General features: G+C 40.6%; 2 protein-coding genes across 5 annotated transcripts in view; one reads left to right on the forward strand and one right to left on the reverse strand.

The window, feature by feature from the left end:
• LOC111265707 (uncharacterized) overlaps positions 1 to 22,604 on the reverse strand; it is a 115,536-nt gene that overhangs the window by 82,809 nt on the left and 10,123 nt on the right. Inside the window, exon 2 of one of the 2 annotated variants that reach the window (XM_086970601.1) lies at positions 5,035 to 5,360. The exons of the other annotated variant lie outside the window; for it this stretch is intronic. Coding sequence (XP_086826727.1) covers positions 5,300 to 5,360 — 61 coding nt within the window. The 3' untranslated portion in view covers positions 5,035 to 5,299. Of the gene's footprint in view, positions 1 to 5,034; positions 5,361 to 22,604 lie in introns of those variants that run through there. 2 annotated transcript variants of the gene reach the window in all.
• The window catches only part of LOC111265703 (uncharacterized), an 89,818-nt gene that overhangs the window by 65,080 nt on the left and 2,134 nt on the right, over positions 1 to 22,604 (forward strand). For 2 of the 3 annotated variants that reach the window (XR_002683597.2, XR_002683596.2), the window contains 2 exons: positions 12,615 to 12,827; positions 21,230 to 22,603. The gene's annotated coding sequence lies outside the window, so the exon portion shown is untranslated. Of the gene's footprint in view, positions 1 to 12,614; positions 12,828 to 21,229; position 22,604 lie in introns of those variants that run through there. The other variant, XR_002683598.1, reaches the window with a different exon arrangement.

A 22,604-nucleotide genomic window follows, 5' to 3' on the forward strand; every position in this document is an offset into this window, starting at 1 on the left:
TTTTCGTGCAGGCCGATGGAAGGCTTGAGTAATTCATAACTTAATGAAGCGCCCTCCGTTATTAAGTAAATTCAGTGGGGGGCTATACTATGTAACGCAAAACAATCGATGCTCAAACAACGCAATCATAACCAAGATCTATACGTATTGTATATATGATCAAAATATCCAAACGAGCTTATATATAATCCTGCCATTATAATTCAAGTCATTCTTGTATTTCTCAAGGATTGTTTACATTTTTAAAGACAACGATTTGGATTATGTCGCAAATTTAACAATCGTTCCTCGTACGGAATGAGAGTATTATTAACATTTATCTTTCTTGACGGTGTTGTGGTTCTTCAGCTGTGATTCATGGGTGGGTATTACCGAAAAACCTTTTTGAAGGAGGCTGTGTCAGAACTAGTCAGTTCATTCAGACGAAGATAAACGGAGAGCGAAATGTCAGAAGCTCTCGCTCGTTCGGAAAATGTATAGAATTTTCTTCTTTTGATGCTCTTTTTTGTTGGATGAGGCAACTCCACTTGAAATATATTCAAGATTTATGGGGCCCGTAGATCATGCATGGAAGGATTGTCGCTAAAAAATAAACCAAGACAAGGAGTCGAACATTGGAAAGCTTCAGAGCGTTTCTCACAACAAGAACACTTCAAACCTCCGACATTGCAGTAAAATTTGTCATATACAGTCAATGGCGTAATATACATTGACAACGTTGAGAGCTAAAAAGACGAGTCAGTTGTTACTCTGTGGGCTTTATTTATTTGTTTATTTTCAAGTCAGTGATTTATGATACTCTGGTAAAACGCTGCAAACGTGAGCGAAACGAATATCTTTTTTCCTAGTAAACATTATTTTGCGTCGCCTTTGACCCTCCACTTAAATGCAATAGCTCAGTTCGGAGTTACTGCAATCGGATCTGTTGGTTTTTATGATTTCGAACGAAGATTTCTCGGTGTGCAATCAGTTGTGTCAGGGTAATGTTGTTTCTGTCCTGTTCGTTCTAGTGTGAATCACACTTCTTCTATGATACCTTAGTCGGTGCCACAGGTACGCATCGTCCTTTTTGTACGCAGTCTGTATGTAAAATGAATGACATTTTATTAGGCCAAACCACCATTTTTTTATTGTGGCTACGCCTAGAGGGAAAATGCGCGCTTCCGATTGTCCAAAAAGTTTTACGTCCAGCACAGACCAGGGCTACTAATCATTGTTTCAGACGGTTAGCTTTTAATATTGTATTTAATTATTACATTAATATAGTATTTGCTCTTAGCCAAAAGTCTACACCTCTATTTGCATTTTGTAGGCGTACACGGTGTCAAAATTATATGTAATCTTCATTGCGTTCAATAGAACTAAAGTAATATACAGTTATAGAATTTCTTTGAATCAAAAAGGTCGAGCTTTGTTGAGACTCGAACATTCGAGGCTTACTTATACGGGTAGTTGGGATAATAGAAAATAAGCTTTGCTTGAAACAATGGCATGCGCATGTTTATTCACATATCCAACTTGACAAGTAATGAATAGTGCACATATATGTTCGGTGGATCAAACTATGCTACAAGTATTCCTTTCTTGCGAGTATTACGTAACGTATTAAACAAATCGTTGACGTTACACAAATACGCTCCTCTTACAAGGACATCGTACTCTAATAGATGTTCCTCAACTCTCTCTCAATTTCTAATTCGGTATGTAATATATCTTCTCGCCTCTTGTAATAAAGCGAGAGCTTTTCTCGCTAAAACATCCTGACCTTCCGCATAGGATGTGCTTATATATATATCTATATAATCTTGGCTATACCTCAATTGTTCCTACTATGGTTTTGCTATCGCTGTACATCTCAGACCTGTGCGGTAGCTTGCTCAAAATCTCCGTTCCCCCTGTCTTGTTGTCCGAAAGCGGTGAAGCTGTAGCCTGCTTTTGTCTCGTCAACTTCCCGCTGGCCTGGCGACACCGGCGAATCCTATGGTTGGAAAGCCTGGGTGGTAAATCCGTTAACAACAATGAGTTCGCTCATCCGCTACAGCTGCTGTTTTTGCTGCTTCTGATGGTGCTGGTCCTTTTATCTTGTTTATTTCTCTCGATATTAAGTGGAGTGGGAGGACTCTCGGCCTAGCTCGAGTCATCTTTTACTGTGAAGTCCCATTCTCATTTTATGCAGCAAAGTCAGCAACGCACTGGACGCGCCGCTTTGCCCCGTCGAGTGAACAAAGAACTAGGTAGAGAACCCATTCGTTTTCCCATCTCGCCCGATGATGGATTGTCTTTGGGGGAAGTCCATTTCTAAACGTATCCTTTATCCAACCGAACGTAATCATCGTTGCTGAATTCGCTCTGAGGCTAGCCTTTCAAAGCTTCATATCTTCGTCAGCGCTGGGACAGAAAAGCATTTCCTATCGCCAATACTCCAGGCGGAAGTTGTTGGAATTACACTTATTCTCTATCAGCGGGGGGTTACGATAGTCACACTAAAATTAACCTAAAAACCGTGCAATTTCTGTTGCTCCTAGGTAGAAATTTGGGCGACATTAAACAAAAAAAAAACAAATGATGACCATCATATACAAGACTAGCAGATATATTAACTGGAACCCAACTAGGCACAAAATGCTAAGAACATCGGGAAGCGCCATCTAGGTTGCTAAGACTAGTCACATCGTGCAATTACTACTGTGTTTGCCTGTTCCCTAGTCGTTCAATTTGCTTATTGAACCTCTCCGTTTAATTAACAAGTAACCAACAAATCGAGATGTTAGTATTCCATAGATGCCACCCCAAGGGAAAAAGATGTGCATAATTTTCGCTTTGCGGTGGCTTGAACAGCTAAACTTTTGGCTTAGAAAATAACTACGGATAAAAAGGGATCGACGATTCTAAGCCCAGCCATTGACATTTACTACACGACTAAAATGAACACCTAACCAACCAGTAAGGTATGCAAATACGGATGCTAATCCTAGGGATACGTTGTGGTCTGGATTCGAACCCGGGCACAGACAGACTAGTAGATTTAGCTGTCGGAGCCGGCGGTTTGATGGAATGCCTAACAGCGATACTAGACGTAAAACTCGAAAGACAGTGGTGAGGTCAACTAACGGAACATTATTTTCGCTATCCGTGGTATATTGTTAGATTTCGTATAAAATAGTATTGCGGTTATTTTAACCAATGGGTGCTCGTCCGTTTTTTTTTTTTAGTCTATATTATAAACATTGAGAAAAGCTTTGTTTCATCGCTTATTGATTAACAGGGAAAAATAGCTTAGCCATACGTAACTACATAGAGCAAGCTTCTATCAAGGTGTCTAGTAAAAGTCCGCCTATTTATCGTTCAGTCGGCTGATTGATACTATATACTATAATAAATTGGCAAATTAAACTAAAATTACTGTTTCTTAATGTTATGCTTATTTTATATTCAGCCAAAGGACGCAAATGCTAACAGAAAATAGTTTCGTCAAAGCAAATATGGGAGAGCTAATCTTGGCTTTTTGCTTAGCATGAAAGCAAGTGACAGTCTGCTTTTCGAAAAGGTTAGTTACCCGCCAGTAGCCGCCCAATATTTCTGGCCAGGTCAAACTACTATAGTTTTGCTTTAGATTATATATTTGACTCTCCGTTTGTGAGTAGATACACAGTGGTATGCATACAGGGTTCATGGTACGTGTTTCGTGCAATTAAGCTCTACATCTTAACCCTCTGGTTCGTTTCTAAGCATCTTCCGCACACGGAAATCGTATCATACACTAATACATACATCAGGTTAAACAGGAAGCTCTTTCTTCAGTGAGAGTTACTCTAATCAAAAACGAGTATGTGCTTAAAGCATAAGGATAAGCAACGTCTGTCCAAATGGTACTCGGTGGTGGGCTGTTTCTGCAGTCAAAGGAAGTACCATCAACCGCTGGGGACCAGCCCGCTTCTGGTACCAATCGAGTCGTTCTCAGTCAGCAAAAATTGTTCTAGCTAACCTTTCACCGTGATTACTTTGTTCTATTAGGATACATGCTGTGTATTGTACTGACATTGCCGACTCTGTAGATGTCTAGTATTCACTGTACACCTACAATTAACTCGATTAAGGTTAATTCGAAAAATGGCGCTTTTCGAAAGATACAGATCCTTTGCGCTCTCAACGAGCTGGGGGCAGAAATGAAGAGCGTTAAATGCCGTGATAAATACCGAGCTACTATTATGTTCACTGGCGACTGACTGGCATAGTAGCAGCAAGCCTCGGTGAGAGAATGACCTGGCATAGATGGAACAGCATAAAGTCGCTGAGATTTCGGCTCGCTCAACGGCTGATGTTTAGGCCATAAAGGCAAGGAAACCATACCGCCTCTGATTATAGTGTTTAGTATGTGCTACGAGAAAATCCAACGAGCCAATTGTATCTTATGCTTGCATCATGAAGCCCTTTCAGCATTGCCCCTGGGATGCTCCAGTAGTTGAAAAACACAGTACTTTTACGCCACTGAAATTCGCTAATGGTTTGCACTATGGGTAGAAATCTGTTTAAAACTATGTCACGTTGATTGTCCAGTTTTATCTAATAATACCTTGCGGGAGTATCGGCTATGAAAACTGTCATCATAATTTAATAGTTACACAAAACATTATACAGTAAAACAAATCTTTCAAACATTTTTCCCGTATGATTGCTTCTGCTTACGTATACTCACGGATGGAAAGTACGTCTTGAAGGAACAATTTTACCGTACACAATGATTTCCGTCGGCATCACAGCTCTAATGGTAGGAAGGTATAGTGAAGCCAGGGCCTACCTTCCATATCTTTGTCCTTAAATTCGGCACTCAATGAAAGCAGACTTCACGCAACGGTTTTCTACAAATCTGGGAATGCCAGACTCCACTATGTAATCTTTTATCGAGGCCAAAAGGACGTGCTGTATGAGTCTGTTCTTGAGACCGAACTGACTATGTCCCATGCAGGAACAAATTTGGTCAAACAAAAAAAGCGGCGGCGTGCAGCTATACGATATTGAATACAGATATTTGGAAACGTACGAATGTTACACATTGTTTATTTTTACGTCGACTGCAGATTTCTTGTATTTTTTTTACGTACAGCTACGTGAATTGCATATATACATATATATTTTAGTTAGAACACTTGTGTCGTGAGAGAATTGCAGGAAACGATGTCGTCTTGAACAGCAAAGAGTAACTACCGTTTTCCTTGATTTTATGAGCCAGGGAACCCTTGCAGTGTGTCTTCTTCCTGGCGAAAAGTTTTCTCTGATAAAATCACTACATTGTGCATTTTTATTCGCTGAAACTCTCAGGGAGTTGGCGGTGCAGTGGGTCTTGCTCTACGAGTCGTAACCTGAAAATACCTTGCCGGAAAATTGAACAAAATTTTAGTGACAGATTATCGGTTGACCTCGGCTATAAAAAATTCCGAAAAAACGTAATGTGCCAGGACGGAGACACGTGGCTTGTGTTCAAATAAGATTGCATCGTTCATGATTCACGTTCGGTTACGGAGCAATGAATTTTTTTCTTGCTTAAGCGCATTGTGCTGGATCTTTATCACTTCGACAGTTCAGATCAAGGCTTAGTACCGTCGACCGTTCACAATTTGGCTAGTTTTGCATCACACTGAGCTGCATGACTGTAAAAACTGGATCTCCGGTACTTTAAGTAGGTACAGCTTGAGGTACAACTTGGTCAAAAATACCTGTAAACTGTCCAGCTCTTCCCGACTTGAGGCCGATCTACGACATTCATCGCGCCGTGCCTGCCCGCCTATCTACTATCCATAAACGAAATTTCAGACTTCTGAACATGTGCTCTGCAGCTTACAGGCGTTTTAAAATGAATGACTTAATTTTCGTTAGTTAATTTTCCAGAGCATTCAAGAGCGTGTGTGTTCTCCATGGAAAACGAAATTAAGTGGTCACAAGTAGTGTTGATGGAGAACCAAGCTATGAGCCGGTGTGGAGACTGATGCTCGATAGACTTGAAAATAACCCTTATTCGGAGCGATTTCTCACAGCGAGTACGGAGGGAAACGCTTAAATAGCAGAACAGCTCCTTCTCGAGAATCGCGAGATCTCCCGCAAAGGGTTCACAGAAGAAAACATTTCACACGGGTCCTGTCGAGCCATTTTGAAAGGTTATTTGGAGCTCACATCAAGCATTATATCGAAGTACTTCGGGCAAATTCAGATGAGTCAACAGTTATACCAAGAGAAGTCTAGTTGTATGCTTTGTGTTTTACTTCCGATATTGCCTCTTAGCATTCTATTAGACCCCGGTACCAAACAAAATGTGTCCACGTTCGTACCACCAATTGCCTCTGAACTGTAGCAAGCAAACATCACGCTATCGTCGGAACCGTACGTAATACGAAATTAAAAAGATGCAACTATGTGGTCGAAAAACTTTGAAATAATGCAGTGTTTGACTTAAAGCATCACTCAAAGCCAATATCGAATGTTGATCTGAGAAGCATCTAGAGTGTCTGATTTAATATATGCATGAGACGCACCTGTCATTGAGCAGTGGCTTAAGAAATCTCCACCAGCAGTTCTGCTTTTCCAGTGCCTGCCAAGGTCACATAACGTGGGAAAACGACAAGAGCCACTCTAGTGATTGAGTTAAAAATTTGACTGCATATTTGCGGTTTACACAATGTCCAATATTTACGCTTCTGGGCTCACTGATGGCATCGACGAGGTTTTCGAAATCCGCTCTGCAAACGGCCGGTACGAAGACAGAAGCCTTGGACGTACATATCGCTGCCGTAGGTGGAACTCGGTCTGAGACGTAAGGCTGTTCACAGTTCCAACCAATATCACGATGTTCTCCTTTGCCACCAAGCTAATTCCCGCCGACTTGCAGAAGGAAAGCGCCTGGTGGACTGAGAGGAATTGAAGGCGCACTGCTCCAGGTGACACCGTGTTCATCGATGCTTTAACGGCGAAATACACATGAATGTGTACGGTTCCCATCTATATACACCATATATGTCTTCGTGCATAGCGTGCACTAACGCGTCCAACTGAAGTTGTGAACGAGATAGCCGCGTAGTGATGGCGAGGAGACCTGCGAGTATTCCGCTTGCTTAACTAGCTAAACTAGTACGCCGTATACGTTCGATCTCAGCCGATAGGAGCTTACGGTTCTTCTTTCACTGGCAGCTGATGCCACTAGTCCCAGTAGACGATTGCATCCGCGCAATTTTACTCTCACATACACGTAAATAGCGTGCATGAGACGAGTGTACAAAATTGGAGACGAAAATCTGCTTTTCGTCATCGGCGAACAACTGCGATCCTTACTGTTATAGCACATGCAGAAATGCGGAGCGTGTAAGCAGAAGTCAGCTAGGAGTTAATGGGACAGTGACGCTGTAGTAGGCCGAAACCAGGCGCGATATGTAACGGCCAGCCCTCTTCTCTTCGATGTAATCTTATTAGCCGCAACTTTCATGTTGTGCCGCGGACAGTTTCTGCCGTTGCCCCATATTATCGCCACGGGTGCCCCATCCACTGTGGACTGCCTGCCTATGGCAACGGTGACAGAACAAGACGATACAATAGCTGGCTCGGGCCGCGGGTGCTATTGCCTCCGCTGGAGTCAACGGAGTGTGTGCGTTCTTCAGCCGAGGGACGTCACACCTTCTATTGCTGGGGCTCGGTACTCAAACTCAAGAGGAGAGCGCCTGTCAGAGAACTAGCCGCATTACTAGCTTTGCGTGCCCTAGGCTTCGATGATTACGTAGCCTACCACCACGAACACATGACGAAGACACCACATTTCGAACGACTGCCGCAGGCCAGATCAGGCAAGGACATATCTATGGAACCCTTTAGCTAGTATTATTTGGCTGGTATTTTTTTCCCGAGTATAAATTTTAAAGTCTATTTATTTTAAACGTAATATATATTATTATACTTTCAAAACAATAACTAATAGAAACAAACAGACCAAAATATGACTTAGCTAACAAATTTCTTCGTCGTTTTGAAATCTGAAGCGAAAGCTTTGACTTGATATGGTCGTCCAATCACTGCTAAGAGAGCACATTTGTCAACGGCAAAATCTAAAACGTTTCGTTGCGAAGCGTTTTCGTCAATGAAAAAAATAAAAATAGCAAATATATATATGCAGATCTGTGTTACGCACCAAAATATGACGTCTCCAGGTGGATCATGTGAGCGAGCTGGCCTTGGCTCGAGTACTCGTCTTAACAGAGTTAATAGTCCTTGTCTATTTATGAATTATCCGTAACGATCCACATTCGTACGGTTTCTAGTTGAAACGTTTGAATACCTTGTTCACCGTTCGGACAGCCACACAGTACGAGCCAAAGCCCTGAACGGTAGATCCGCAAGGGTAGCCGCTTGACCGCAATGCAAGAACAGACAAACGTACGCAATGATGGCTTCTGCCCCAAGTATCACCACGTCGCGTTTCGCACACCTGTGCTGGTATGAGGGTTTACAGATTGTCCGTCCATACACATTATACGAACGCTTCCGCGTAACTATTTCCAAGTAAGAGGTTCTTGAGCCCAGATATTGGGTATTATTCCTTTTGCACGACTAACCTAGTTAATAATGGGAATGGTAGACTGACTCGTTGAAGGGCATCGGCTGTCACCGATCATTCTGTCATAATAATTTGCAAAATTCACTCATCGAAACCCAGCCAACAAAGTATGAGTATCATCATAGAAACTCAGGAATAAGAGGCACAGCTTATCAAATTGACCAAAATTGACCACGAATCTCTTAGCCGTCTTAGTCCACATAGGGAACGCGATGCTGTTTGGCAAACATCTCATGAATGACAGTGTTGTAAAGCTCTAGTTATATTTACCGATAGAAGCATTTAATCTCATGGCTTGGTAAGTCACAATAGACAATAAATTTACACTAAGGATATAATGTTCAAAAAATTTTAATATATTTTTGTGTATATACGCATATATGACTACTGCTTTTTAAGAGAGGGTTGTTATTACGTTATGACAGTGTAGTGTATTACACAATGGATGCGTGCAAATAAACAATGAAGCACTAATAAGCTGTGTAAAAATTTCCTGTTAAGCTACGGCTCAAAGAGACGAACGTATGCGCTTAGAAATGTTTGTTTTACCGTGAGAGCTTGTACGTCCCTTAGCGTCCTATCCTTTACGTCACCCCCCGACGAAGTAGTGCCTCTGCCTCAGTCCGCTTTTTTTCTGTTTAGCCCTTTGCAACTGTGTTATCTTGTCGTTGACGTGCCGCGCGGCGTACATGAAACATTGTAACAAATGTTATTAAGAAAACTAAAATTCATGATGCATATGACAGTTCGGTCAATGTTTCTAGCTACATTATTTGCTGCCAGGGAAACTAACAAAATTAAAAGCAGTTATAAAAGCGGTCAATGTATAGTAAAAGAACATTGTGCTCTACATTAACCCTGCAGATCTCCTTTCAGAACCCAACGCACTCAAACCCCTGTGTCGAACGTCAGCCATCGCTTTTTCTTCTTCTATGTGGTTGTTGTCTTCGTTCATTTTAATACAAGCACCGATCCTAACCTACGCATAGGTTGACATACGGGACACATTTGCTGGCATCAAGCGACAAAACGCAACGCGAGCACTACCATCAACTACAGCAGTAGAGGGCGAAGTCGAAATGCAAGCTGCAGTAACAAAATGCTCGTCCTATTTTTTTCCTTTTTTCAATTTGGCTTCCTCCTGTCTTGGTCCTGTGTGAACCGTCCAATCATATAGGCGCTGCCTCAGCAACGTACACGGTCAGGTCATTTGTTCAGCTATTGAATTTGCTTCGGGGTGTGATCAAATTGTGGACGCTTTAGGTGCAGTCCGGTGCTCACACGACATATCAAAAAGCTTTAATATCAGCAGAATCAGAGTTTCGCATCGGGTACGTCTTAAAAAGACGTCATTTATTCAATCTTGTGTTCGAAAATCATCCAAAATATTGCGCTTAGTGATTTTTTTATCGTGCAGATCTTACATTACTATACTGTTGCCAGTAAATCGTCCTATTCGTGTTTAACGATTTGGACGAAGCAAACGTTATTCAAAAGTAATACATTATACATCCATTGTCATCACAGGATACATCGGTGGTCATGTTGAACTGTCGTAGGCTAACATAGAGCAATGGAGCAGTGGTATGCAAAGGGTTCAGCTATTCGTTTAAAGTTCGCAATCCTTCGTTGAGATTATGAGTTGTAAAAGTGTGTGTGTAAAAAACTAGAAAAAAAGTGTGTGTAGACTATACAATATTGAAAACCCTAACACAATTTCTACTGGAAATAAATATCGTTATATTAACTCAAACCTAGTAATTTTGATAGCAAACCAACCATCACTGTGCACGATAAAATCGCAAACAATAGCTGTGCATGTAGAATGTGCAGGTTGTTTCATGAATAAGGCATACCTGCATACTGGTATTGTGCACGAGGCAGCGCTTTTTTTCTTCTATACTGTAAAGCAGAGCGTCATTCAGTTTTATGTTATATATTTTCTATTTGTGCATGAGATTTACCGATATCTCTCAAGTTCACTGTTAATAAACACGGGTGCGACACTATATCTGTATTTTCGAAAACGTAGAAATTATTGAAGGTAAGGTAAGGTACAGTATACTGTAGTAACTTCATTCATTGACAGCTCTGTTAATGCAATATATTTGCAAAGAGGTAATAAAAAATAAACCCAAAAATTTTGTCAGGGGGCGGTGTATCTAAACGCTTCAACAAAAGTTAAGACGGTCGACCACGTTCTGAGGTATTCACTTTGGCAATGTTGTTATCGCGATGGATTTGCTAAATATCAGTCAGACGGATGTAAGTGTTTGTGACTGTTTTAGCTGTGGAGGTTGTTCCTCCATAGAAAACCATCACGAATGATCGACCTAGAACCGCTGAAAAAGTATTTGCCTCAGAAAAGTTGTTCTCACAAAATGCATAAAGTCGATCAGCTGATGACTTTCATATTATATGAATTGCCCGCCATTGGGACATCCATACACCCACACTTATACCCTATTAGAGATCGTCAAGATCAGTAGGTCTAAATTTACTAAAATTTCGGTTTATCTAAACTGATTTCGGCTTGGAAAAAAATAATGCGTTTAAAAAAAACAAAGGTTAAAAATTCAAAATTCGTGAAAGATAGATTTTGTTTGCTTGCGACTTCTATTAAAATGCCGCCGGATGCAAATTTTGTTTGCACGATGCGTTGATGTTGGCCTTCTATAATATGAGTAGCCATTGCCTGTCGAAGATGATTGAAATCTTTTGCGTCAGAGCTTTTGTGGAGCAGTGCGAAACTTTCGGAGATATTTCCTTCAGGGATTGATAGTCGGGTTTTTTGTGTTGTTACTCGTTTACACTAGCCGATTTATCATTGTTTATTTGTAGCTTTTCTACCTTTTTTTTTTATATCAAGCCTCATCGATGAAATCCAGCGCTTCAAAAAACCTTGTTACGCTAGACGATTGTCTTCGCCACATAAAATCATTTATCTACTGACACACCGCCGTACTAACATCAGCCAACTGGTCATGCTATACGTAGATGTTTACCCACATCTCGAAGTCTTACTTTCAACTCTAGGGAGATTTCGTAAAGGTGTTCCCCCCAGAGACTCTATCTACACTACCTCAGCCAATATCAGATCTGCTTAGTTTGCCTGTTCCATACGGCGAACTCAGTATGCTCATATGGTATTATCTCGTTGTCGCCATATATAAAAATTTGATGAAATCATCTTTCCAGGGAACCATTTGTCAGACAAAACACGTCCATACGCCTTGCTACCGATCAGTATATTTTCGATAAAGTCAATAAGCGATTTTGCGAACAGACGTTTAATCCAAAAATGCATTAAGTCTATGCGTGTGACACGGCTCTTGAAATTTCGATTTTGTCCTTTTAATCAATACATCCCAAAAATTTCGGCTACACATTAAGAGTTGTTTATTTAATTCTAAAAACTGTTAGTGAAATGCTTTTTAAAAACATAATACACAAAAAAAACACAACATTTAAACTCATTAATTAAACCATTTTTGAAATGATTTCGATGCCTTTCCAAGCTGCAGTCTTAATTTTTCGAATTTATGTCTTAATCTAGAACGTTTTCTTCGGTGGGAAAACGTTTTAGTATTGGAAGCAATTCTACAAAGTTATATGTTAACATTCAAGTGTTCCTTTCAGATGCTGCTTAGGCATATAATAACAATACAAACTAGATGGAAGTTGTCAGGGATATCGTACTATCTATACAGCATTTTCTAAGCTGCTGCTAACTAGCTTGCTATTATCCAACCGGAAATAGCTCATACTCATAATAATATACTTGTCTGTTCTGCTATGAATCCTCGTCTGACGCGATAGGATATCGGAGGTACCATCTTACCCAGCTACAGCCTCTTTACAGTTGGAGGGAAACGCCAAGGAAAATTCCAAGCCTGTCCCCAACGCCCCTCCCTTTCCGAATGTTTGAAGACAAGCTTGCTTCAATTCTCTCTTTATTTTCTCCCCTTTTCGTTCGTTTCTCTTTTCTTAACAAAGGGGGAATTTTTATTATATTTTTCAGGTTCAACAAACATTCTGTTTAGTCAAGCTAGGCCGGACAGGGCGCGCGTGGAAGAGGCACCTCGGGAGTGAAGCTTAGAACGAGCGGAAATGAGGTTAGGCACCCTGAGGCGATACGACCGGAGGCCCCCATGGGGTTCGCGGCCGCTACCGTAGTCGTCCTTCTTCGAAGTTAGCTGCTCTATCCGTAGCCGTCGAAAGTATAGAGGCGAAGGTGAGCATTAGTATAGCATCACAACGCGGCACTGGCAGAAAGGAAAGCGAACAAGTCCGAAGGGACTTGTGTAGCCTGATGGCAGCGGCAGCCTTGCCTATCCCAACGTCAGTACCGCTCACCACAGCTGTCACCTTAGTACTACGAACAGTTGCGTTTTCTGCTGTTTAGTGGGATCGTAGTGAGTTTGTTTATTTTGTGCCTTTATTACTATTATTATTATAAGGGATCGGAAATTTGAACCTAAGTTACAGTGGGGCGATGCGTGGCTAAGAGGAGGAAAGCTATAGGCTGAAATCTAAGCTCTCATGAATTTCCTGCGCTGGCCTTTCGGATAGAAAATAATCGTTATTGACGATTTTACTTTCAAAGTCCCTAACGTCTAGGTAAAGTGCTGAAACACATGATCACGCTTCTAAATGATTCGATTCTTTTGTACATATACAATACTCAATCCTAAACAACAAAGCCGTACATAACATTGCATCTCTTTCCGTTCATAAGGAGGCGGCCATCAGGTGTTAAATTCGTTCTTTTTGTGACGTGTGTCCATTTTCAGTCATTGGATTTCCTGGACTTTATCTCACATTTTCTTTTATAATCATACTGAAAGCAGTAGAAAGTCAGTCTAATCAGTGGGAAAAATTTTTTAGACATCTTGCTAATCATAGATAGATATCGATTTCTTCGGATATATTAATTATAAAATATTACAACTGTAATATATGGACGTTTTTAATATAATCGATATTGCGAAACCCCTTCGTACGTCACAAGATCTGCTCCATTTTAAATAGTCACCATTTCCCATACCGGTAGGCGATATGCATCCATTGACAGCCGTTGCAGTATGAGGTCCGCCCCAACAATATACTTTAGCTCTTCCAAAATTTTTGCAATGGTTTGTAGATGATATTTTTTCCCAAGTTACGAATGCCAAAAATGGTCGCCGCGTTAAAATGATCAGATACTACAACGCCGCGGAGATCGTACAAGATGAAAGGCGTTTCACTTAATGCTTTTCATCTATAGTGAAGGACGAAGTAACGGTCTCTTGATCCGCATCCATTATTTTTATTTAGACAGCATGACCCTTTTACGCAGAGACTCTAAGCCAATCTAAAAATTCGGCCAAAAATATCGTTAATTCGGGAACATCTAGTACCTCTTAGTATTCTTGACGTAGGACAGCTCGTGCCGGCTTCACAAGTCGACGTGCTCACCGTATTTATATGTGTGACAAATTACCATGCGTGTATCCAACACAGACGCGTCCTAGCGTTGTTGTCTAGAAATGTCCCAATGGAAGAAAAGACGACCAAGCCTTTGCTTTAGAGTTACCAGTGTCTCTAGTTGCCACGAGCAGTCTGTAGCGTTATTTGCAATGTTACGTACTTGCATTGTACTTTGCGAAGAGATTCAGTCCACGTTTTTTGAGGACATTCCTTCTCCTCGACTAGGTTGTCCTTCCAGTGTCTGGATGTGTCCACAGCACGCCCCTGAGTTAGCAGAAAGCGTTATCAAATCTAGTCCAATAGCCGTAAATTCAACAGGATAAAACTGCTCTGAACCATCAAAAGTGACTGACGATAACCCTAACTAGGTGCGGTTTTAGACAAGGCCATCTTGGAGAAGTTCGCTAGGGCTTTCCAGCTTAGGTCGATGCAGAATTGTAAAACGTTTTCAGGCGTAGATTGTACCGCATCCTCTTTTAAAGCAAGCCGGATTTTTTTCTTACAATGCAGTTAAAGAAAAATAAGCGTGTCAATCCTTTGTCTTCTCCCGAGTGCTGACTGAAGATTGTGCTGTATCAGGGCCATCCCAAATAAGGTTGACATTTTGGACGCGACGATCTGAAAATGATAGATGACGATAAAAGTGATCTAAAGACGGGAAAGGGGCCCGTATGTAAACACTTCATATTTCATGGTATTGAGTTCGAGCACTATCTCGCCTACTACGGTTAGAAGTGTAAAGATGTTTCATAGCACTACGTCTAGTTCTACCGAAAACGCCACCGGCCATTTATCGCAGGAAGTCATCTCGTGTTAAATACGTTTTTGAGGTACAGTTATACGAGCAGGGCGGGTTTGAATCTGCTGCATAAAAAAGGTTCAAAGCCATCCGGTGCAACGAGACCACGTTGTCGTCGGGACCGGTGACAAAAAATGATATAACTCGATATTATTTCCCAGTTAGCATCGGTAAGGCAATAGGGGCGAATATAATGGAGGCCACCTATGCCTTATACCATCCAGGCATGTTATGTATTATAGCGTTGTCGTAAAAGCAATCAAGATTTGGCTTGCTTGTTGGACTACGTTAAAGAATTTTAGTATCCAGATTAGAATGTAGCAACCATGATTCACTGTTAAGGGCATGCGGGCATTAAGGAAATGGCATCTCATATTCACCACCCGTACTCTAAGGACTCGTTAGACGTTGAAAGCTTCGGAGGAACAACCAGTTAGCCCGCGACCCGGGTCCTAATCTGCCACAACGGCCTCTACGATGACAAGTAGCTTATATAAGCTACTTGTCATCGTCAGGTGATAACAACAAAGAAAAAGGACAAAACTATATCAAATAAGGCACCATATAGTCGCTAAACTAAATAGCAGGCCATTAGATATAGCAAAGAAAGAAAGAAGCTACTGTATGGAGCCCTGAACTAGGGAATTTCGCCGGAGCGTAAACATTATTGACTAAGCACATTCTTAAGCAAACCTGCGATATGGGACAGGCACTGCACAATCATTGGAGTACCCACGAAAAAACGAAAATGTTTATAAAGCCCTGTAACTCTGCGAGTGCTCATATTATAACTCGTATGTTTCATGCGGTCGTTGAAAACGTCATACTCTAAAAATATAAAAATGAAATTGTAATCATTGCTTTTAACTTAGTGTCCAACCATGATGTGCCTCACATGCTGCCATTAGAACTACAGAACTCATTTGACATATTACTTACAAGGCATACAAAAGGGCTTCCCATACACCCTGATATTACTCCCGCAAGAATAACATTTTGAGACATACATGCGTCATATTCGGTGTAATGAGGCCCCTTGAGGATCAGCTCTGCCGTGATCAATACGTATTAATAATGTTATATACTCTTGGTAGCTACTTATTTACAATATGCTATTCTAATCTGCTTAAATCAATAATCATATGCTTCGCTTCTCAGACTGGCTTTCATGCAGTCAGATAGCTCGGTGCCTCTGTGGTGGGACACACTTAAGCCCTCTGAACTGGCTTGATCGTAACTTATGACGATGAGGAGACTATACCCATTTTTCTAAAATGCCTTTGGTGATGAATACCTTATCAAGTTTGTAAAGATCAGACTATCAAAGACTTTACTACCGGTCGTATATGAACAACTGACCTTAGATGATTGTCTTTTATAGGTAATCGATATTAGATCTAATTGCACGAAATCGAGCAATTTTTAAATCCATTCACACAGACGCTCAATACAAAAGAGCTGTCTTTCTAGATTAAACCTAGGAAGTGCGTGCGGATTTACAAAATACGGAATTTAGCAATGATTAAAGTTACGTAACCAGAGAACAATAGGCTGCCCGTTACTCAAGTATTACCCTTACCAACCCCAACGGTTCAGCCATATCATACCGTTTCCTTCGCCACTATTATTATTATTATTGGAAGGGGGAATATGCGACAGTACATTATCAGGCTCAGTCGATGTCATGGCCTTAGGCCTTCGGCGCAAGAAAAGTATAAAGACGTGTCCGCTGTTAAGAAAAGAAAGAGCAAACTCACTTCTTGTGCCTTGTTCCTATTTCAGAAATGCCTCAGGCTATAGTTTTACTTTATAACTCCTTAGAAATGGTTCACTATCACAGCATAAATCAAAATACATAGTCTTTGTTTCAACCTGTGACCAACCTGAACGTGGAGCTTTAGGTCTATTTCTGCAATCGGCTTACAGACCACTGCAGACGCACAACAGCAAAAGAGATATCTAATAAATCCCCGATATGGTCTGATATCTAATTTTAAACAAAGCTTAAATTCCGATAAAGCTCGAATTTGAAGCTAAGGTACATATACAGCATAGTTGCTTCCTGAGCTGTGCCTATACAGGTTTTCTACGATTTGATAACCGCAGCGCTCGTATTCGTCTGCTACATTGACTTTGAAATAAGTCGATCGCTTCAATTGGAAATATTTGTTTCATATGACTGGATGAGCCTAGGTGACTCTAAGACACGTATTAGACTTTAATAATTATCTTTTTCCTAGTAAAAAGCAATTTTACTAGAGCAGCTATTGTAAATATGGATAATGGAAGTACGCGTGAAGATCAAACCATTGGACTCAGTGAACACGTGACACAGTCACGCTCTCCAGCACAAATCACCATAGACGTAATGTCGTTATATATCGACAATATAGAGAAGAGGATTTCTTCTTTTTATGTACAAATGCCTACTGTGTTTCGAGTTAGCTTTTACTACGATAATCAGCCAGGCTAGTTCTCAAATAATCAAATCTCTAACACTCTATATACTATAGCAACGATAGAATTGCACGAGGGCTTCACAAGCCAATGGGATATCTTATGCGAAAAGGGAGGTTTGCCTAATTTCCGCTAATGTAGGTTGATGCTGGGGCGGCCGAACAGGGAGCCTACAGAGTTGCTACTGTAAATAGCAATAGCTCCGGTGGCATTATTGTGCGTGCTTGTATAAGGGCAATCATTCTCACTTATATCGATTCCTGCCACGGCCAATGGAAGCAGCGGGACGGTGCGGCACCAGAGTTGTGAAGTAGCCGACGTCAGCGATATGGGCGAATGAACCTACATTAAGACTAAGCTAATATGTTTGCATGGAGAATATAATGTGTGGCCACTGCATCGTCTGCTCTGAGATGTCTACTGACACTATTGAAAACACCCATGCACGACATCGTACTCGGAGCGTCACGTAACTTTAAGTTGATAACAGAATATAGTCTTTATAATATGAGATGACTATGAGTGGCTTGCCAAAGGGTGTGGCGTGAGCAATGCATATGGGTAGTCACCGGACGAACTTAGCCGATACTGCAATTTATTGTACGATCAAATGGTCAATGATCAACTAACGAGTATAATTTGTTTTAGTAATTTCTAATAAATGTGAGTAATTATGCAAAAAAGATTCGAACTAAATACCGCGACTGTTAAATATCTCCTAATATCCTTATTTAATCATTTACTGATATAAGCCGTGTGTACAAGTATACTTATGTAATAATAGGTGTACGATGTATTGATAATATATTATTCTATCATGAAACTCTCATAGCCAATACGTCCAGTGTGTTAGTTATTAAATTAGCCACTGGTCTTATCGAAGAAATTTACAGAAGATGATAATAACGGGATTCGGGCCGCTATACAACAAGCGTTACAGCGTACTATGCTCCAGATTCCCCTCAGAGAACAAAGGCAGGAACAACCATAAAAGAAATGTTTTGAATTTTAGGAAGTCATCCATTTTGTTTCGGACCTTTAGGTTCTTGTCGGCTTCTATTTGTAACACGATTTTTTTAAACGACTGCTATTGGCTCGCCTTTTGCAGTAGTACTTTACGCATAAAAAGCATGGAGCAGCTAAACAATTCGTCAAGTCTTCTGCCAAATTTTATAACTTGCGCTAATGTCGCTCGGAAGGATGAGAAAAATACTTTTCTTTTCTATGCCCACCTGCATGGCTTCAGTCTCTCGATAGTACGCGAACTGTCTCCTTAGGATTTCAACTTTCGGTCTAGCCAAAGCATAACACACACGAAATAACGAGATATGCTTATGCAGCCTTACAATTAGTTAGAAACGAACGATTTCTAAAACTAAATTCATTTGACCAGAATCAACATGTTTTTAGAAAACATCTTGATTGTTAAGAAATATCTTTACGCTATAAAAATTGTCAAGACACGTTTATACTGACCTTCGCCTATCCTAAACCATGGGCTTGTTGCGCTCCATTTTAGACAACATTTATCTTCGAAATTCTCTAATTTGTTTCACATGTTGTTTACAAATTAATGTCAAAGTTATATTCTATGATTCTGCTTGCAATCTAAATACGGTATAGGCCGTTGAGATGCACACAATGGAATTGGGTCGGGTGTCAATTGACTTGAACATCTTTTGGTTTCATATTAGGCTTATCGCTGCCCGTTAAATAGACTCGAAGAGTCCTATTATCACGGGGCGAGGGGAACAGATGCCCAAGAAACCTGTGTACGCCGAGAAGATGCTAATTTAGATAGTCTAAATACGTGCCTGGGCTTGAAGCTATTGTTGGATGTAGCCAATTTTTTGTAAATAACGTCAATAGCAAGTTCTGTTTTACCGGTAGTTAAAAACTTCATATTGCATCTCCGTGTGGGGCAACTGCAGGACAATGTAACTGTCGAACATTGTCAGGTGCCGCCCGCATAACGTCAACATGTCAGAGAAACACATTAACTATTCACTGGTATTTTTAGAGGGAGATATGCTTTTCTACTAGACAGAAAGAACATTTAGGCGACATACAGATATGTTCATGTCAGAGTTTAGGTAAATCAATCTTCCGCTTTCCGTCAAGTGAGAACCAACTATCTTCAAGGCGTTTTTAAAAAATGACGGTCTGTAACGGTAAAAAAGCCTGCGTAAGTCGCCAGCTAACGAAAGTATCGAAGTTATCTACTACAAATAGACAAGCAGAATGAATATTTTAACGGGTTCCGTGAAAGCCTTGCGATAAAGGAGAGACACAAAACTGCTATCGACGGCGACACGTGCCGATAGCCAGAGAGCTAGGAATCAAGCATACATGAACTGCAGAAAACCTAGTTTTGTCACAACAAAGAAAAGCATCAAATGCGTTGAAAACTGAATTCAGCAAAAAAAGAAACGCATACCTATCACACACGATCGCTTTAAATCTTAATATAGTTTACCGTACTGACAAAAGTGCAAAGGCGTTGCTGGGGGACCAGATCAATGTGCCCCTCGTAATCGTCAAGTAAATAAAAGTCCGCAGCAGCGATAGCAGATTCCATTTCGCGATGCTGGCGATGCTCTGTGGGAGAACGATAGTGAAATTTTGCACTATGGTAGAATTCTTTGTGAAAATTCGCTATTGATATACACGGCTCGTAGCTGACCACAGATATGAGCTAGTCACGGATTAAACATTCCGTAAATTGCAGTTGTTTAAATACGTATAGACTTCGTAGCAGTGCGGCTATAGACCGCCCTTCGCCACCATTTCGAGTCAAGAAAGTGTTTCTCGTTCTAACAACAGATAATAATGGCTTTCTGGAGAATAGACCATCTGAGTTGAGGTGGGCTGAAGGAACCTCTTCGAAATGTTCCGAGAAGACAGAACATGGCATCGGGAAAGAGCGTTTATCTTGTACGAAATGCAATGTGGTGTTCCAAAATGAATATAAGATTCTTTTCGTTTAAAGTTGTTGCTCGTAGCATCTCGTTCCCCCGTAGAGTGATACAGCTCGTGTCAATCTAGCAATTTGCATATAAGCACAACTACTGACCTCGTGGACTGGGATCAATCGTAAGACGTGATAATGCCATAACTATTTCACATGATTTAAATTTGCCGCGTATCGACCAAACATTACTAGGTAAACATACTAGGATAACTGCGCAGAAATACAGGGAAATGACGTTCCTCAATTCTGTGCAGTTGATGAGTTCATAGAGTTTGTTACCGACGCCACACATCTTTTTCCGCCATTTTATTTTACGCAACGACAACTCAGTCGACAATTTCGAGGACACATATCAGACTAAATCGTATGAATCTAGAAACTAAATCTGTGTTAGGTCTTCGTTTTTCTGTAGTACGTACGTGTTTGATGCGCCTGCAGATAGCGACAAACACATCTGATTTTCAAATAACGAACTGTTGTATGTCTACTATTGACTCAAACAATGCGTAGCAATTGGACCCCAGCAGGCTTATGTTGATCTTGAAATTTAGCAGACTTATTTAGGATATAGGCAATGAATAACAATATATTTCTCTAAATGCAACCCAGTCTAACTATACATCGACGTCTTTGAGGTGAACATCGTTAGGACGCGTTGTTGTAAACGCTTATAAATATAGAATCGACTGTACTGAAGACTGATTTCATTAGACGTAAGCATTAACATGCTTACGGGTTTGCGGCTGTCTCCTTGGAACAGAGTGTTAAATATTTAGAAACGGCTCATCTGTTACGGCATTCTAGAGTCTTAACGCGCGACTCGATTTAGGAGATATGCCTATAACATCAGAGTTGGGCAAGCAGACCAGCTCCCTATATTCCAATACAAAATATGTAACCCTGATAAGATGAATACAAAATTTTTGCACTGAAATTTCAGGCATACATACGTTTCAACGGTGGAGAACAGAGACTGGAAGCTGACGTTTTCCTATTACCAGTCATTCCTATGGTACGTACTGGAATAGAAGGGGAGCTATTACAATTGCTCCAGCCGGACAAGATCCCCTGCTCATAACCAAGAGTTCCCGAACGCGACGTAATATAGGATTAGTCTAATGCCTGACCATGCTTGGTTTGCCATTTATGACTTTCTGCAGTCCTAACCCATGTTCGTTAGTTCCTCATAGCAATGATCCCTTGACTTGCTCTGTGACGAATCCCTTTGTCCATTGTAAGCAACGATAACTGCATGTGAATTGGGCACATACGATCTGCCATTACATTTTTTACAGTATAATAAAGCTTCGTGGTGTTTTTCACCCTCACGTGTATACACACTACAGTCGCACGGCAAAAAACTAACACAACACAATCGCTCGAAAAAAGCGTCCGTCGAAGATTAGCAATAAAAATTTGAATATTAGACGGAGTCTCTTAGCTATATTGGAGTTAACTTTCTTCTTTTCTATATGTGTATGAATGAATTTGTATGTAGACAAGCTTCGTACTACCGTTGTTAACTTTAGGTGCCAAACAAATTGTTTTAACAAAAGTTATTACGATCCAGTAATATATATGTATATATTGCGTTTAAGTAAATACTGCAGATAAATAAGCAGATTGTTCTACTATTTCCACAAATATAAAACACAGAAAAGTGACTTGATATTTTCAGCCAGCTTTGCTTACATATTTATGTCATTTTTATTACTTATTTCGTTTTTTTCTAAATATATTCAAGCTAAATATTAAAGACTGAGTTAAGAGTCCACCGCTGTCTCATGGAGCGAAACCCGAAGGCTGCTGCAGACTGGGTGGGCACTGATCTCTGTGGCCACCTAATAGGGTTAATAAACAGTTTTGGATCATTTTGTCCGTTCGGACCAGCTCCTTTGGCCGCAGTGTCAAAGAACATTGTATCCATTGCCGTAGGGTACTATCAGCAGACAACATTCTACAAGTCCGGTTATTCCTATGGGTGATAGGTACACTAAATCAATATAAGGACATGATACATGTTGTATGTGTGTAAGAGCAAAAAGCGAAAAATGGTAAATCACACGAGTAACCTGTTCTCTATTGGAGATTAACACCGTTTGTTTACTCAGGGTCAATTACAAACGCGATTTTTCTGCCAAGACATTTACGTAAACTAAGAATGGAAATTAACAAGGACTCAAACTACACTAGGTATTATAGTTTCTTTCGTACTTAGTTACCGCCAAGTCCACAGGTGACAAGCAATTTACTGCTTGTAACTGTTTACTCAAAAAGTTTAGTATATAAACTAACAAAACGCAATAAAGTTGATT

The sequence above is a fragment of the Varroa jacobsoni genome, unplaced genomic scaffold, assembly GCF_002532875.2.
Source record: "Varroa jacobsoni isolate VJ856 unplaced genomic scaffold, vjacob_1.0 scaffold_998, whole genome shotgun sequence".
NCBI classification, from domain to species: domain Eukaryota; kingdom Metazoa; phylum Arthropoda; class Arachnida; order Mesostigmata; family Varroidae; genus Varroa; species Varroa jacobsoni.